This window comes from Lissotriton helveticus, chromosome 11 (assembly GCF_964261635.1).
Source record: "Lissotriton helveticus chromosome 11, aLisHel1.1, whole genome shotgun sequence".
In the NCBI taxonomy this organism is placed as follows: domain Eukaryota; kingdom Metazoa; phylum Chordata; class Amphibia; order Caudata; family Salamandridae; genus Lissotriton; species Lissotriton helveticus.
The window spans coordinates 1,073,961,220-1,073,980,348 of record NC_136072.1 but is presented as its reverse complement, the minus strand read 5'-3'; the positions used below and the strand labels follow the sequence as shown (position 1 = coordinate 1,073,980,348).

Here is a 19,129-nt window from a genome sequence, read left to right as displayed (position 1 = left end):
TCCTGAGGTGTCTCAACCAAACTCCATCGCTGTTTCATCAAATACAATTTTCCATATCAAATACAATTCTAAGGCTTTAACAATGTACCTGTTATACATTGGTACTCGTGTATTACAGGGACATAATAGTTATATTTATTTGTTTGTGGCATTCTATGGCCATTTTGAGGGGAGTGTCCAGTAGGTAGACAATGAGTAAATGGAAGTTTGGATCAAGTGGCAGTCCTCAATCGGCAGGCTAGTCCCTTTGCATGAAAGTGCGAGGTTGGCCTATCAACTCTAGAGGCCTCAGTGTCCTAGACGCAATTTTTGTTACATCTCTTAGAAGCAGGGTAGATCAGAACGCTAAACAAATATACATAATGCTGCGTCTTTCTGCCACCTGCAGAAACAGAGCTATCGAATTTTCCCATTCAAAGTTTGAGAATCACATCCAATCCAGGTTTTTTGCATTTTATTTCTCATGATAAACCAAGGGCCATAATTATCAAAATGCAAAGTAAAAATGTGGACTTGATAAGCTGTTTCCACATGAAATAGGGAAACGTGAGCTCCGTTAATATATATATATACAACATACATCTTACCACTGTACGCTCAGGTTGTGTTCGGGTGCACAGCCCTGGTAGCAAGGGTATTCCTATCCAGCCTTTGCAGGTGCCGTGCGGCCACCCTGACAGCTGAAAATGTAGCTCTGCTGGCACTTAGACAGTGCACTAATTGTTACTAGACCACTCACTTCCCTTATCCACAAAGCCATGAAGTGCCTGAGCTTTCTACACAGCTTTCGGGGTTAGGGTTACAGACCCACTCATATTGTGGACCAAAGTCTGTTTGGCTTCCCTGGGCTGCATCTTGAACCTGGATCCACCTGGCAGCCTTACAGTCCTGCTGGACATATTCATGCCTGAATATCCTTCTTCCTCTCATCCTCCAAAGCAGTTTAGTGGTCAGGTTTTCTATATGGTCTTTAGTAGTTCAAGAAATTCACCTACAAACTGGTTAACAACTATCTGTTCTTCTTTCTCACTGTTTTTAACCATTTCGTCAAGATATACAATTAATTTCAAACAAGATATGTATATGGTCCAGTGGCGAAATTGCTGACCGTAGAATCTTGAGACCAGGTTTCTAATCCCGGCTGTGATGCTTTACACACACGTGTAAAGTCATGATTCTGAGCACATCACATTGACTTCCTGTTCCTCAAATTGTAAAGAAACGTTTCAGTCAAGACCTACGTACAATCTCCCCAGACTTCCATGCCACCTCATATTATTTTGGTTTCTGTAGGAACTGATTTGAGCCGGACAACAGACTATGTACATCACATGATGTTTTACATGTTCTGCACCAGTAAAATGTTCTCCATACAGCACTCTATGGAGTGCTCTAGGATCCTTAAATAGCTTTGTTTGATGCTACAATAAACACTGGTGTAGACTGTGCCAAAAACCCCAATTCACTTCCTGCTAAATTACCCATCCAGTATCCTGAATCCCAACTTCATTATAGGCATCAGCTTCATACAAGCGGTTGCATTATTTTAAAGCAGGTTATTTTCTGCTGTGAAAACCATTTCTTAAATGCTTTTAATTTCTTTGATAAGATACATTTATTTGTAATTGATGATAGACCATCTGTTTGACTTGCATTTTAAATTTTTCCTACTATAATCCTGTAAGACTGCAGGGAATACTCCTGTTAATAGGGTGATCAGAGTTTCATATCTAGCCCTCTTTAGGTGACAAATACAGTTGTGTAGATTTGTATTTTTGTATTACCCAGGTTTCTTGCATGCTTATATTGTTTCGATTGCAAACTAGGAGACTTGAAATGGAGTGTATAGAACTTGAGCTATTGAATGCTACAGATATTTGCAAAATAATGAAAAATGAATATTGGTATTTTAATTATTCAGAAGATTTGGCGTTTTAAAGTTTGCAAGAATTTTTGTTATTGTTCGTCCTTACCTTCTGAATTTTAAACCAAGAATGACGTTTTTTTTTGGCTGAATTTTCCTCTGATGCACTGCATAAAGGCACTGTGTCCTTATTCTTGGCTTAGCTTAAAATCCTGAGAAACAATGAACACTCTTCTTTCTTGATGTTCCTATGAAATTATCTTTCAGTATTCAGAATCTCATTTTCTGATTGGTGTGGCTGATTTATATTTTTTACCTATGTCTCGTTTTATATTAAGGGATGCTTTCCAATTACATATGTATTTATTTTTACATCAACAATTGCAACAATTTTCTTGAGACTATTAGAACGTTTGCAAAATGGACATACTTTCAATAATTATTAGTTATACCTAAGCCTTTCCGAATCTTGTCCAGTCTCCTCATAGTATTCCGTTACCCATTGCTTGTTTCTAATTGGCAACTGCCAGTATAGCATATTGGGCCATAATATAGCACATTGTCCTGTATGGCTTTACCGGTGAATTCCTTAAAATTAATCTTACCAAACCAAATTCCTCAGCAAATGTTTCTCTGTATTATTAGATTCTAACAATCTTTCTTCTGGGTAAACCTATTCACACCAAAAAAGATGCATTGAATATGGTGCAAAGTATAGTTACTAGAAATGTTTAATTTACCAATGAAGTTCATAATTTGTGCTCTGATTGTACTTTGGCCACATACCAAATGGATATAATTCTCCTCTTCTTCCTGTGCTATTTTCAGTTTAGCATATTTTCAGTTTAGCATTTTATAAGATTAAAATACTCTAAGTTTATTTCCTGGACTGGATCTGGACACTGTTGCAATAGCTCTTCCGTGCCGACTTGTGGCATCATCGACCTCCGTTGCGACTCCATCTCAGCTCTGGATATGATGAACTGAGCAACATAAGGCTCCACCTCTGCTCTTCGATATGAGTTGCTCTCTTTCCACGGCCAAAGACCGATCCGGGGCTCAGATGCTTCCGATTTTGGTTTTCGTAAACATTTTACATTTGAAACTTTGGCAGTGTCCAGCGAGGCTGCCCCCAAAGATGTCTGGTGTCAAGCTGTGTAGGTTTTGTCAGAAACAGATGTTGTTGAAGGACTCACACAATGTCTACTTATGGTTTCTTGGTACCAAGCATGACTCTAAATATGTGGCAAGTGTTTCTTGATGGGTAGATTCTCAGCAAATATGTAAGTTTCCCTACATGGCATTTGATGAATCTAGGCTTGTAGGTGAGAAGGGCGGTGCAACTTTAGAGCAATGTATAGACAGTGGAGCTGCATCCCGCACACTGGAATTACTTTCCCCAGCTGAACTGTTCCATAAGCAGAAAGTGCATAGAACACCAGAGGGTTCTCGCATTTTGGCAGCTACCCCCCCTCTTTACCTGCACAGGAACCCATGCAGACTTTTCATAGTGGCATACGTAGAGATGGTTTCAAAAGAAAAGGCCACTGCGCAACTCGCCCTCTGCATCGCCACAAGTCACTGCCAAACCTCTTTAGTTTGCAATCTCCTATTGAGACCTGTAGGTGGCTGAATCCAACATTGCCTGCCTTACTGCCATTCCATCACATCGAACCTAAGGGTTCTCCAAATTTACAGGTTGGGTATGCTATTCCCTTTTGGATGCACCTCCCCAGATGCCCCACTGTAAGGTGCCCATGGATCACTCCATGCTTTCGTCAAAGGAAGTGGTGATGTTGCTCACCAAAGGGGGCAATACAACTGATAAAGAAAGCAGAGAAAGGACTGTGGTGTTACGCCTGGTAGTTTTTGGTTTCCAAGAAGGATGGGGGACTAACACTGACTCTAGACCTCATACTCTTTAACTTCCACAAGAGTGGAAAGTTAATAATAATGGTACTTGCTTAGATTCTGAAGTCCTTGAATTCTGAGGACTGCCTGGTGTCCCTTGACCTGCAGGATGTATACTTTCGTATGTGGTGCTGCAGTCCTGTGGGAAGTACTTCTGGTTTGTGGTGGGGTCGGACCAGTACCAATCTGTTGTACTGGCCTCCATATTACATTGCCCCCTTAGGTCTTTAGAAAGGTCATATTGGTGGTTGTGGTATCTCTTCACAGGTCAAGGATGCATGTTTTGCTGTATCTAGACAACTGGCTGCTGAAACTGGCTAAGCGCAGCTAGACTCTAGATACCTACAGACAATGGTGCCATTGTTGTCCTTCCCGGGGCTCTGCATCAACTGTCGTAGGACCCGTCTGCGGGTGGTACAATCGATTTCCTTTATCTGGGCTGTTCTGGAAACAGTTACCTGGGCCTTTCCACCACACAGTGAGTCTCAGGCATTAAAACTTTTATCACAATGCTTCAGGAAAGAGCTTCTGTTCAGAGATCGGTTGTCCGGAGGCTGCTTGGGCACATTGCATTGTGCTTCCAGCTGGTGGCTTCTGCATGTTGGCATGTGCAGGTCCTTCAGTGGAATCTGCAGCTGCAGTGTGCTTATCACTGAGGGTTGCTTTCAGGCGGAATCTGCATCTCTGGGGAGGCATCAGGGGATCTCTGGTTGTGGATGATGGACACCAATCTACCAAGCCCCCTTTAGATCTCGCAGTAGTGACCAATGGGGCATCTTTGTACTGGGAGGGTCAGCTAGATATGTTGGTGATCAGATTTTCACGGCCTCGTATGGCGCCGCACCGCCACATAAATCTTTTGGAGTAAGTCGATCCAGGTGGTGATAGACATGACCATCATGTGGTACTCCAACAAGTTTCTTGAAGCACGGTCTTGTGCCCTTTATCTGTATGTTCCCTGGATTGGTGATGGCTCGCACTTAATGGGATTCCCATGACAGTTCTTCACCTTGTGTGGTCCTCTACATCAGGGCAGACTAACCCAGCCGACGCCATCTTGCCAATCACAAGGAGGCACTTGGTTATCATTGCCGGGTGGGACGTCCTGTTGGTAGACCTGTTTGCTACCTCCGACATTATTCATTGTCCAGCTTTTTGCAGATCTACAGTTCCTATCGTAAGGGTGCCCTGGAGAAACTTTCTACCGTTGGTGATACTCCAGACTCCTATATTTGTTTCCACCTCTGTCGCTGATACTCTGGATCCTGAACAAAGTCCAGGGGGACCGAGCACATTTGATTCTGTAATCACAGAATAGTCTGGGATAATTTAGTTCTCTAATGATGGCATTGAGCATCTTACCTCTTTTTTGGCTCCCTTTTCGAGGGGACATGCTTTCCCAGCCGCGGCACTATTTCTCCATAATCTACATCTTCATGAATTGAAATTGAGGCAGAACTAACTGAGGGGCTTTGATTTACGATCTCGCGGGCTGATGTCATATTGGTTGTTAGCCACTCCTCCACCAAATCAGTTTATTCGGACCGTGATTCCAGTTTGTCACTGGAAGCAAAGCGACACGAGTTGACTTTCTCCAGGTGAAACTGCCTGATGTTCTGTTGTTCATATGATTTTTAGCCTGGCATGGATTTGTTGTGGCCAGTGTTAAGAGTTGCTCATTGTCCCTTCTTCCTTTGTTTGATCAGCCTTCAATAATCAAATGACCTGCTGGTACCCTTTCCCTTAAATGGCTTTCACAAATGTTTTGCCCTGCACCTTTCGTTATGCTGCATAGGGACCTCTATTTGTTTCCTACATTCCCAATGTTATTCTTGTTTTGAGTTGTTCACAGTTGGACTTTGAAACTTTGGTCTCTAATGACGGTGTTTCTCGTTACCATCACTTATGCATGTTGACACTGGGAGCTACAGTCCAGGTTACTTAAGCATCCTTGTACTTCCTTTTAGCCTGAAAAACTGGTGCTCCGAATCTATGCACCCTTTACCCTGTACGTGAGGTTACCTTTCCTCGTCGTGCTGTCCTTCATGCATTGTACGTTTTTTCCTGCCACCACATCCATCTAAGGAGATGGAGAGGCTACGCAGGTTGGATCCTCTTGGATGCCCTTAGCTTCTACATCGATAAGAGTAAGGAGTACCGGGTGGATGGTCAGCTGATTGTTAGGTTCACTTGTGCTCAGAAAGGAAAGGCTGTCCGGAAATTAACTTTGTCCCAGTGGATTGTCCTCTGCATCAAACTGCGTTTTGCTTTGTCCAAAATGGATCTTCCCGATATCAAGACGGATGAAAACCACAAATGATGCTCTGGCTTGGGGGTACCTGTTCCAGAAGTGGGTATGTATACTTTCACCAGGCACTACTGCATGGATAGATACGTCTGCAGAGAGGGTCTTAACCCTAGCTCTTTCTTTAAGGGCTGCCTAGTTATAAAATCCACACCCTTTAAAGGGGCATTGCCTTGGTTTTGACAGACAAGGTAAGTAGTCTGCAATTAGTAGTATTGAACATGAAGGATAAGTTACTTACCTTATAATCATGTGAAACTGTTTGTTCTACCTGTGCCTACTTCATTCACGAGCTCATAATACCTGTCCTCATTAATAATTAATCTTAAACTATCTTAGTTTGTATGACTGTCTTTATCTTGGTCCAGACCCCCTCTGTAATAGTCTTGTATTATTTATATTATGCTGAAAACTACAGCGATCAAAGCTTGTGGCTCTTACGCCATACATTTCCAGAATAAGTTCACGTTATATGTTTGTATTCACAGGTAGTTCAATATACCATGAGCATTCAGATGCTTTGTTTCATGTTTCAATTTTTATCAGGCCTTGTTTGCAATAGTTGTCAAGTCGTGGTTTTGTCCAAATAACTTGAGCGTGTTTGTGAGGGTCAAATCCTTTTTTATGTAAAAGTGTAACTTTTTTTTTTAATGGCCATATGAGTTTATATTGATGATCACTTTTAACATAACCTTATGAATTAACCAGTGGTTCGGGAATATTTTACATTTTATATTAAGTCATTATAGCCCCATGATTCTATTGAACAATTGTATTTTATGTGGAACGTATGAAGGAAGAGGAAATAGTTTTAAATAAGTTTAAATTGTTATTTATGTATTTTTGTAAACTTTGGCATTTGATAGTCTTGTTGTATTTTTATTTGAGCTGAGATTTAATTGTGGCAAAGAAGTCTACTAGCGTAATTCATTTTGTTTACCCTCTATTGTAAAAAAAGAAAAAAGAAACCTTATTAATTCTTTGATACTCAGTCCGGAAGAACATTTCTTTTCAGTAATCAGTCCATATTTGCTCTCTGGTCATTTGCACTCCACTTAGTGTTATTCATACGGCAAGCTTAAAATACTCCTGCTTATCATCTTTCCATGCACTCAGAGCTAGAAATTTGGGCTGGGTGCTCCTTGAACTTCAGTTTTCTTCGCATGCATTTTTTAAGCTTCTGTTTTCTAGGAATTTACTTTTTCACCATTTACTTCTAGAGCAGCGATTCCTAATCAGGGGTCCGTGAATGCTTAGAATATGAACCAATATGAGAGGGCTCGTAAAGTGTTTGCATATAAAAAAACGAAATTAAAAACAGAGAGTGCAGTGGTAGCAAGAAAAGCAAACTTATGTGCTGCAGTCTAGTATACCACTTCGTCTTTTGAAAACAAAACTGAATTTGTAAAGCTGCAGCCTTCCCATCAAAATCTACATTTCGTTTTTTTGTTAAATGAAATATTTAATAATGTATGCATCTTTTTGTGGTATAGTATGCTCCGTATTTGAGGGCATTGGTTTGAAGTTAAAACTGCTCTGGTTGGTGTCCCTGGGTTCTAAAAGAGATTCAGTGGGGGTCCAGAGAAGCCAAAAGACTAAGAACAGCTGTTATAGAGTGGTTTAGCTCTGAAAGGGGAAACGGCCACTACAACGAAGCCGTTTCCACGAAATCTTTAACCACGCATGCAGTACAACGCATGCGTGGTTACCACTAAAGCCTTTACCACGCATACCTTTACTACGAGATTTGTAGTAAAGGCATATGTGGTAAAGGTAAAAAGTAAAAAAAATGGTGGCTTGGGGGGTCTCCCCCCCCAAAAAAACTCACCAGAAGTCACGTCGGGATATGAAGATAATCAGCATCGTTTAAGAGAAATCGGGGGAAAAAAAATCAGTTTTTTCTTAACGACGTATGACGTCACCACGCAAGTATTCGAGGTAAAGGTTATGCGTGGAAAACGAATTCCGTTGTAACGCATGCGTGGTAAAGGCATGCGTTGCAACGGAATTCGTTGTAACGTCATACATTCCTCTGAAAGCTGTCAAGTTTACATTTTTATCACTTATCTGCCCTCTTGGATTGATTTCTTGATATCTCTTACCTTTTTTAATTGTTGCATTATTTTGATGTTTCAAAATGCAATTCACTCTCCTAACCTTAAAGCACACACCCTCCTGCACCCTCATACTGCTTATTCGTAACACTCCTGATTCTCTGTTTACGTTTAAGTAACATTATGTCGCATTCCTTGTACGAATATGATAACAGTGTAAATATTTGAAGCCATCAGTGTAGACAGTCTGTCACTATTGCCATTAACAAAGCTTCATTTTAAAAATTACATATACACGCGTCACTATAGTTTCATAAACTTTGCAGTGTTTTCGTAAATTGCCGCTACATGCTTCTCTGGTGGTTCTGTTGAGCTCTTTCTTCATTTATTATTATTACTGTAGTCAAAGTTTTATAAACTCATAACATTTCCAGAGAAAACAAATTCTAAAAACAGCATAAATAAGCACTGCATTATCAGATTTAATTACTTTACTAAAAGTTAATTTTCATTGTTCCATTTAATATGCTCCAATCGAGATGCAGTGGTTTATCTACAATGTTAGAAACTGCAGATTGTGTAACCAGGCGCTGGAAACAGGCCTGCATTTTTTTCAACCACTGCATGATGTTATAAGGGGCTTAGGAAGAAATGTCCAAGACCCCAATAATGCAAAAATATGAATGTATCCAAACCTGAACGTCTCAAATTTCTTTAGGTTCATGCTCCTTCATACAAAATAAGTGTCGAAGACAAACCACTATTAGAGTAGGCATACAAATAATGAGCAAATAACATTTCTTCCCCTCGATATGGAATGCTCTTCACCAGCTCACCAGGTCCATTGCATTAAGCTAAAATCTTCAGAGGTTGAATTTTGAAGTTTATTTACAGTTTTTTTTTAGCAAGGAATGGTTTTCACACAGGTGCTTCAAAATAATCAAAAGAAAATGAGTCAAAGAAGATTCTAAAAGTCACAGGCAATTGAACGAAACAAAAACAAAAATCTAGGCTAAAGGACAGCAAAAAATCAGAAGTAATGACATGACTTTTTTTCCATCTCATTGTACAGTAGCACTTGGAACGTCTGCAGGGCTATCCTGGGAAGAGAGGAAAATAAACTACTGATAAAAACTCTGGTTGAAGAAGCTGTCCATTCCATCTCCTACTGCAAAACCCCTAACGGGTTGATTTCCGTTCTCCCAGAAGTTGCCTCCTTACTAAAGACTCTATCGCCAGTCAGATTTCACATCAAGCTAGCCAGACTGGGACACCCACTGTACTCATTTTTGGACTCTATAAGGCTTAATCAGTGGCTTAACTCAACATAGATCATATCGTTTATCAAATGTCACGATAACATTACCCAGGGCTTGGTCTGACTTATAAAATGTTTAAAATGTCAAAAAATTAGATCTTTTCTTTTTTGTGTATTTCCCTCAACATCTCATTGCTAAATGTACCCTTAAGTTTTAGGGTTATTGAAATATAAATGATCCCCACGCCTTCCTCTTAGAGACAGTCTTTTTTGTCCTGCAAACACACTTAACTAGTGTTTCAACCTGGAATTTGGGCTTTGTCGTGGCCCCATTACATCACATGGCCTGTAAGTGATGAAAAGACTTGTTGTCTTAAAGTTGCCTCCTGATCTAGCACTTTTTTGTTCCGCTATATTTGTTAGAGTCATGTACATGTTTTCCTCTGTAAGCATGCATTGTCATCTCTCTCTCTCTAGTGCTGATCAGTGGTGTCATTTCCCCAATGTGGTGTTGTAACATCATTATGAAATATTTTTTTTGGTACCAAAAGTTTCACACATCTGTTTTCCTGGCTCTGTGTTCAGTAAATAACAGATGTTAATACTGCCAGGTTTGAAATGTAGTACATTTACCAAACTTTAGGAGAAAGAAAAGTTGACTTGATCTAGTTGAGATTTGAACTTGTGACCGGCAGACCTCAGCAGATGTCAGCGGCTAATATTTTACTCACCAAGTCATCTTGCTTGACTGGGGAATGTCACTTTGGAGCACCGAAGTCAATTATCACTACTTAGTGACAGCAAATTAGATATTTGTTTTTAAAGAACAGATTGCTCACAAGCCAAATAATCCTCTCCAATAAAACCCTTAAGCTGTGTCCTCCCCTGTGATGCAAACTTAAAAAAAGAATTACTTTAATAAGGCTGGAACACATTGATTTTCCTCTCTGCGTAGTAATCCATAGCTTTCTGGACTTGTTGCTGCTTGTCTCTAGAACACCCAATGTCGTAAATTACTTCAATAATTTAACATTTTAGCTTAACATGTGATGTTCTGTGTACGTATGAGCATTGAAGAGCTATGCAGCTTCTTATCATGTCCAACTTTGGAACTATTAAACATTGGAAGACCTCTAATTCTTAATGTAGAAGAAAAGTTTTAATTTCTTTATGAAAATGTAAGAAAGCGTCAATATCCCTGAGTACACAGGAAAGCTTATTACAGTATTGTGCGAGTGGAAGCTTGCAATATAGTGTGAGATTTGCCGAATTTCATTGTTCCCAGATAGTTTCTCTTATCCGCACCCTTAATTCCAACTTGACACTACTGGCTCCCCGGTGCTCTAATGGAATGTCTGATGTTGTAGCAAGAGGGCCAATTCCGTGCTAGATTTGCAAAATATCCACAGGGGATAAGTTTGATGAAATTGAAGTACATTGTAATCATTTACATACTCTGAAGTTATCCTGAAAGCTGTCATGGGTCTAGCTCAGGCTTCTCCAACCAGTACCTAGAGCTACTGGTAGCGCTACAACTACCTGTGAGTAGCTCTCCTGTGTGCAGCCTAGCATATGAAATTAGAAACTTTTGCTTGGTTGAATAGCTGCATGCCAAAATTGAAAGGTGTGTATTTGAGGCGAAAATGTGTGCATTTTCAGAACCCATAATTTCGGGAATATATTTAAAGCTGATATTTGAATGATAAATCTTGCAGCATTGGGGGAATTATTACTAACATTATTTCCTCTGTGCTAGGGTGCATTGCTGGATGGTAATCTTGCATAGGGTGGACACTAATGTACTCTTGTGTACAACACTAATAATTTTGGCAGCTCAGGATGATTTTCATGGAACGAAAGTGACTCATTAGTGAAATGGTTGGAGACCCCTGATGGACGTGCTTTGAGCCGTGGCATTCATAGCTGTAATGAGCAGAGGGACGGATTCCTTTGTGAGTTAGTTGACCTTTGGAGGCAGTAAACAGTGGTGCCAGTCTGCCGATGGCATGTGATCAAGTCTCCTAGACCTGAAACTGACCAGTGTGTGGCTTGACAGGGATGAGGGGAGGTGGATAGGCAGATCCTGGGCCTTGTGTATTAGTCATCCACTATTCTCTGCCATCAGTTAACCTCTGCTGTGTTTTTTTCCATTTCCAAAGGTCTCCTTGAACATGGGCGCAATTGGTCAGCGATTGCCAGAATGGTGGGCTCCAAGACCGTGTCGCAGTGTAAAAACTTCTACTTCAACTACAAGAAGAGGCAGAACCTGGATGAGATTCTGCAGCAGCACAAACTAAAAATGGTAAGTTTCAAATACCACCTCCTAGGTCGTCGAGTACACAGCTTAGGACAAGTTGTGAGTGCCTGCTCCTAAACCAGCTAGGCAGTACATTTAGAACAAGTTGAGAGTACTGCACCATTACTGAATTAGGCATTCTATTTAGGGCAAGTTGTGAGCACCACCTTATTAGCTAGCACATTCAAGATAAGTGCAATTGCTGCCTCTTAACCCAGTAAGCAGTACTGGTAGGACAAGCCCTGAGTATCAGATTGTTACCTAGTTATGCACCACAGCTAGGGCAAGGCTCAAGTACCACTTTATTACCCAGCTAAGCATCGGATAATCAGTGAGTTGTGCATCCTATTTCCCAGTTAGGCAGCGTAGTTAGGACAATCCGAGAGTACCACCCTTTACCAAGTTAGGCAACACATTTAGGATTCAAGGAGTACCAAGAGTCATTCATTTGCCAGTTTCTTTTCAATTAGTTATTTCGACAGGTTTTACAACATTAATTTGCCTTTACCACTTTTATAGGAAACCCGCCCTTCCACATGGCTTCATAAAGGCTCTAATGGTGGGAACACAAATAAAGACCACTTCAGATCTTCCTGAATTCTGGCTCGTTTATAGTGTTATGTATTATTAGAGAATGTTGTTGTTTGTTATTATGACTACCCGTTGCCATTGACATGCTGCAGCTCTGGGTTAACAGTCTAATGTATTGAGGAAGTTATTGTCCTGTTTCACTTCAGTTGTTCCGGTTGAACTCTAGTCATCTGCAATTGTGTTAAATTAGTGTAGAGTCGTGCAAACATTGCAAATGTAGTATCTGAAGTGTTCCTAGAGTTGGCCTTTAGCCATTGTGAGTTTGGTGTCATAAACGTGTCTTCTTACCATGTTCCCTTGCACCCAGGTTTCCAGCAGGTAAACACTTGGCAAGTCCTGCCTGAATATAAAAGTTCTGTTTGCCATGGCCTGTGGGGTCTGTGAGTTGCAATAGTTTTGAGTCCCAGGAGAATTCAAACTAGCATAAGCAGATGCGGCTGGTATCTACAGGGAGTGGGGGGGTTGCACAAATATTAATATAATGTGTACAAAACTTGCCTGAAACTCCGTCCTCCACTCCGGACCTCTTTTAAGGAGCTGGATCCAGTGCTGGCACCAATCCTATTTCTGGTCTCATGCTGTGAGAGCAGCGCCCTGATTGGAGGGAGCGCCCTCACTCTGCACTCCCAGTGCCCTGGAGGCCTGCACTGGGTTAGAGGCTTCAAATTGCGCATGTCTGGCGGGCCGTCGCAAGACGGCCAGCCAAAGGGACATGCGCACTTTAAGAAGTGCACAAACAGCCCACTCTTCTCCCTGCTGCTATTATTTAGCAGCGTCCCTGTCCTGACGCTCGGTTCAGGATGGCAGGATGACAGGATGAAAAATGAAATGGTCCTGAATTACCATGTTATTTTTCATCTTTGGGGGTAGTTTAAGTGGGGCGACACTCCTCTGCTCCAATGGTCGCCCATCAATGGTCGCCCCTGATTGGCTTTCTCTCTTGTAAAGGCATTAGCTGGTGCATTAAGAGCTCTGTCTTCATCCTTTATTGGGAGACACCAGTGTGATCAGCCGCTCTCTGAGTTGTAGATTTGCACAAAGGTGTTGAACTTGAACAGCCACTGTCCCAGTTGGTAAAACTCGAGTGGGTGCGGGTCATAAAAGACGCCTCCCCTGATCTTGGGTCTTTTAGAGAGAAAAAGAATAATGGAACTAAAAGAAGCCCAAGTATAAAAGACATGCACCAGAAAGATTTTAAGGGGAAAAAAACACAAAGTATTGAAAAGCGAGATAAACAAAAGGAAATAAATTACTCTTCAATACCTGGAGAAGGATATTGATACAGTACTCACAATGTGGGTAAAGTCTGTAGATTGTAATTTGTGCCAGTTTATGAACATTACAACAGGTCTGATAGTGGTAATAGTTCTCAGAGAATATATAATGAAGATTTTAAAATGATTTGTACATTTAATGTAATTTGTTGTTCAAGATTCATTGTATATGTACAAAATGTTGTTCTTCGCACAAAACTAAACTTAAAATTAGTTGCATGTATTATTAATTGGATACTTAATAAAAAAACGTTATGGAAAGAGACACCAACGTCTGGAAATTAATTGGAAAATGAGATATGGAAAGAAATCAAAACCAAAAGAATATCTACAGATACATGCAATTCAAATTGGAAAGTTCAATGTGAACAAGGAAATAAGGTTGCCCTCCTAATATTGTGAAAGCATTTACCAAGGATTGAGTTTAGTGAGCAGTCAGAACTCCAGGAGTGGGCATAAGAGAACTATAAGATTGGGATGTTTGACCGGTGCCATCCAGAAACACCACTGCTGGCTCTCTTTTTGAAATTTTTGTTCAATTGCTTCTGCTTTGTGTGTGGCTGCTAACATCTAGTCCTATCAAGCTGCTGGCTGAACACTTCATGTAGGTTAATGACGCAATAGATTGACCGCTCCACGCTATAACACCTGTAGTCCATAATGTGTACATTATTTACTAGGGAATGCAACATGTAATGACGCCTCTCCTGAACGGTCTATGCACAGCTCACATTTCTCCAGAAATTAGTTTTAAGAGCACTCCTGGTATGTCTGTAACTATATGCCAATGATGTGCATTCAGATTGAAGTATATGACAAAGGAAGGTATGCTGACCATTGTTGGGTAACCAACATGCTCTGTTTCCACAGCCTAACAGGACCTTCAGGTTTAGCACAGTAAAAGTAAGTGTACACCAGTTTTACGTGCACTCTGCGCTGGCTGTGTATTAAGAAATCGCTGTGGGAAGTGCAGAACCAAGGACTGAAAGGCATTTCGCCTTCCTGGGCTGAGTATCCTGTTCCCACCCATGGAATTCTCGGTTTGGTTTCAGCCAATCTGAATGGTCAAGGTTTCAGCCAATCAGATTAAGTGGCCACAACCCTTAGCATGAATAAGTGAAAATTAAAATGGCGTTCATTCGAGCGGGGTGCAAAAAATCCTCTTATTTGGCATGTTTTGTCTACTGCTAACAACGTCATCGAATAGAGAAGACATTCATCGTCTTTGGAAATCTACAGGCTTTTTTCTTTACTCGTTTTGTAAAAATCGATGTTTTGCTCCTCGAAATTTCAACTTTGCTAAATGATCCGCCCTGGATGGACTGAGGAAAGTCTTGTGATAAAACTCATTACGTCTTGATCAGCGTAGCAATAGATTCTTGCGGTCAGACACATCCCAGTTAAGTTTGTGCCCAATCCTGTATTTTTCCCTTTGAGCTTGAAAAATAAGCACAGAAGGGAATGAAACGACGCCAGCTGCCTTAACAAAATAAACACGTGTAAAACAAGAACTGGCTCGACAGTTTTTTTGCCTCCGAATAGGAGTGTTGAGATTTTTTTTCGTTTCCGATAAAGGAAATTATTTCAGTGGTGTCTACCTAGGTGCCAGAACAAACTTTGTTTTCTACACAAACATGGAGACATGAACTGTAGACAAGTCCTTGATTGGGAACGCGGCCATAATATTGTCTCTGTAAAAGAGAATGGCTATAATGACTGCTTTAAAGGCGATCTGTCCTTGTGTGAGTCCACAAAGTTGGATGAAGAAGAGCCTTCCACTTGGCACCATCTCGAGGGGCACTCTCCTGCCCTCTCAATACACTCTGAGTACCCGTCTGATGCAGCAGATGGCAATGATGCATTAACAAAGAACAGGTACCTCGACCACTGGGGATTCATCAGTGGGGTTACAGATGCTTCCTTGACCATCTTTGTCGTTACGAGGGAGAGTCACTTGGAAATGGCCCTTTTTCTACTCACTAGGGGCTACTGAGACAAAAAATAGTCCATTGTAGGGAGATTGCAATCCAACTCTGTTTCTTTATTGCAGAACTTCATCCAAAAGATGGCTTCCGTTCTTAGCATCGGTATCAAGACATTTGTTTCGATGACAACCCTAACTCTAGGGAGAGTAAAAAGAGACTATGTGGCACTCATGGGTTACACATATGCAGAAAACCAAGAACAAGAACAGTTGTGCGGAGACTATTAATAGTCTTTTTTTATTTGACTCTTAATGTATGAAAGATTGCTATTTACATATAAGCACCTATCGAATAAAAAGACATTACTCAAGTGCCTCGTAAGAAGTTTATGACCGCTGTGAGACACGGTGATGTCACTTACGCTGTGACCATTGATACTTGGAGGAGCTTTGAACACGATGTGAGTTTAGATGACAACCTCAAAACTTGTTCTTGCTGCAGCCAAGCAGCATGTGGAAGAAGTTACCACAGACCTTAGAGGTGCAAGGAGGGGACCCCTGGAGAAGGCAGAGACAGTCATCAGAGAGCCTTTGAGTGCGTCACCCCTAGAGGAGCGTGTCTGAGTCAATCAATCAATACATTTATAGAGCGCGCTACTCACCCGTGAGGGTCTCAAGGCGCTGAAGGAGGGTGGGGGTCGCTTACTGCTCGGATAGCCAGTTCTTGAGGTGTCTCCTGAAGGTGAGATGGTCCTGGGTCAGTCGTAGGTGTGCCGGGAGGGAGTTCCACGTTTTGGCTGCCACGTAGGAGAACGATCTTCCTCCGTTGGTGGTTCTGCGGATTCGTGGGATGGTGGCGAGGGCGAGGTTGGCGGAGCGGAGGTGGCGGGTGGGGGTGTAGAACGAGAGGCGGCTGTTGAGGTATTCGGGGCCTTTGTCGTAGACCGCTTTGTGTGTGTGAGTGAGGAGCCTGAACGTGATCCTCTTGTAGACGGGGAGCCAGTGCAGGTTTCTCATGTGGGCGGATATGTGGCTGTGGCGGGGGATGTCAAGGATGAGTCTTGCGGAGGCGTTCTGTAGGCGCTGTAGTCGTTTCTGAAGTTTGGCTGTGGTTCCTGCGTATAGGGCGTTTACGTTGTCCAGTCGGCTGGTAACGAGGGCTTGGGTGACGGTCTTTCTGGTTTCGGTGGGATCCACCGGAGGATTTTTCGGAGCATGCGCTGGGTGTTGAAGCAAGATGATGAGATGGCGTTGACTTGCTTGGTCATCGTGAGGGAGGAGTCCAGGATGAATCCCAGGTTGCGTGTGTGGTCCGTGGGTGTTGGTGCGGAGCCCAGTGCATTTTTTTTTATGTAAATGTTTTTGTGGGGGGATGAGGGGGATTAGAGACTGCAATGTGAAGTGGTTGCGTCCTTCGTTGAAACGCTGTCAGACCGGCTTTTTAAGGGATGGAAAAGTGCCGGTGAGGTAGAGATGTCCCACTGGAGTCAGTTGGCAGATGGAAGGAGTTGGTAAAGGCATGGATGGAGAACAAGGCAGAGGGTTGGTGTTGGGTGTCATTTTTGTGGTAGAAGGCACCAGGGCCATGTGGAGCTCTTGAAAAAAACATTACCGTTGCCCTGATGAATAGTGGAGGTGGACAGCGTAAGGGATACAAGCGGAGTACACACGGGCGGTTGTGTTTGGTCGAAGAGGAGGTATTGGAGCGGATCTTACCCTGGAATTAAGCACCCACTTCGTGAAGGGGCAAGTGTACGGGACAAGGATAAAGGTGGTATCGACAGCCACGTGGGTCGCTTCTCAATTGGATCTAGGTTTCTGTGATTACAATAATGTCCAGAGGGTGGGGAGTAGTGTGGGAGATGCCTACGTGCAGCGTGCCTTGTTCATAGGTTGGGGTCTAACAGCACAGGTGTGCACAACATTGATGGGGAAGAATGGCCTTTTTTATAGTCTTTTTGGTACAACAAACTATATTTATTGTGCTTTAAACTATAACTGTGACCCTGCAAAATGCATTGTAGCAGACAAAGTACAGACCATTCAAATAACCATCTAGCTTTTGCGATCTGAATGGCAAACCATGTTTTGTTGTTGTTGTCTTTTGGTGATAAGCCTGTAGACTGGCCTAAAGATTGGTGAGAACTAGTTGATGTTTTGGATATGTATACTTCCAAGAGCACCCTCTTTAAAGTCTGAGCACAGACAATCTTTCTTCAGTGTAATGCATTCTACTTGAGAGTAATTTTGTCAAAACGATGTTTATTTCCCGGAACGCAGGCTTATTGTAGGCTAAGGGAAGCTGGCGGTGTTTCTGGGGACCAAGGCCGAGCAGTACCAGGGAGGGGAGCGTAGGTATTGTTTTTGAAGAGGTGTGTTTACTGGGTACCGTATGATGCTGCGTGCATCCTGCGGAGAGCCGCGGTCGGAAGGTGAGGGGGTGAAAGGGGTGTTCTTAGGTGAATGAGGCCTTTGCCATAGTAACAGAAGTGCTCTGCTGAGGCATAACTGTTATTCATCGCCGCAAATGTCTGCGCTTCTTTTCCCGACAAAAAAAGGAGCAATTATTTCGCGTTTTATAGCAGAAGAAAAAAAAACCCTCTTCTCCCAACTTTCAGCACGACCAGTCTACAAAAACAACCCAGACGCGAAAAGAAATGAAAGCCCCGTTACCGAGGAGATTTGGAAACGCAGGACCTGAACACACTTAAATTTTTTTTGTTGTTGTAATTTTCGAGTCCCCAAATGGCAGTTTCTCAAGTGCTTTTCACTGTCTGCCCAAAATGTTAATTTGATAAAAATAGATCGCGAAAAAAGACGGCCGCGTCTCGAGGCAAAGCAGCATTGTGGTTGAATAGGGGAAACTTGAAAAAGAATAAACGGGGAGAAAAGACTTATTTGTTCCCAGCGCACCGAAAAATCTAATTACATTCATATTAAAGAAAGGAGCATGCCTGTGACGCTACCGAAGCTTAATGTTCCACCTGAATGGTGTCTAGTGAGCGTGAGCTCTGGAGTACAGTCTGCGCATCTAAAAACCCGGACGCATGGCCTCAAAATTATTCCTACTGTAGGGGCTGACGTACTGCTTTGTTCAGTAAACACCGAAAGTACATTTGTTTTGGACATCATATCATGATGACTGTAATGCAAAGAGGGAGACCTCTTTAGCCAGGTGGATTTAGGCACAGTCCCAACCTAGCCATTGTCTTAATAGTTGTTTTTCCATCTTCCAATAGAACATTGTGAAGTGGACGAACACATTACGGATTTTCCGGAAAGCGAATTAGCAACGTTTATCCACTCCATTGAGACTTTTCTGTCAGAAATATTCATTGTTTGAAAGTTAATGATTAATTTTTTCCTATGAGCCGAGGTGTGTTTTCAGACTGTTTTTGCCATGAATTGATTTCGATGTGCGAATGTTTAAAGCATTTTTGTTCATTTTGTGTTTTTTAGACATTGGCCTTTTTTTCCCTTGTGGGTGTGTTTTTTCCCCTCATTATTCTAGAACTATTTTTTTAAAACGTTGCCTGCCAGCACTTATTCTTTTACAAATTAAGCACTGCTCATAGAAACCAGGAAGGTTCCGTGGGGGGAAGGGGGAAGACTGACTTTTTCAGGCGTATTTACCACACCTCCTGTCACTCAC

At 42.0% G+C, this 19,129-nt stretch overlaps 1 protein-coding gene across 18 annotated transcripts in view; it reads left to right on the top strand.

The window, feature by feature from the left end:
• NCOR2 (nuclear receptor corepressor 2) overlaps positions 1 to 19,129 on the top strand; it is a 1,388,857-nt gene that overhangs the window by 1,086,982 nt on the left and 282,746 nt on the right. For all 18 annotated transcript variants that reach the window (XM_078667637.1, XM_078667632.1, XM_078667640.1 and 15 more), the window contains one exon: positions 11,552 to 11,694. In XM_078667637.1, the coding sequence (XP_078523763.1) occupies positions 11,552 to 11,694 (143 nt within the window). The remainder of the gene's footprint in view (positions 1 to 11,551; positions 11,695 to 19,129) is intronic.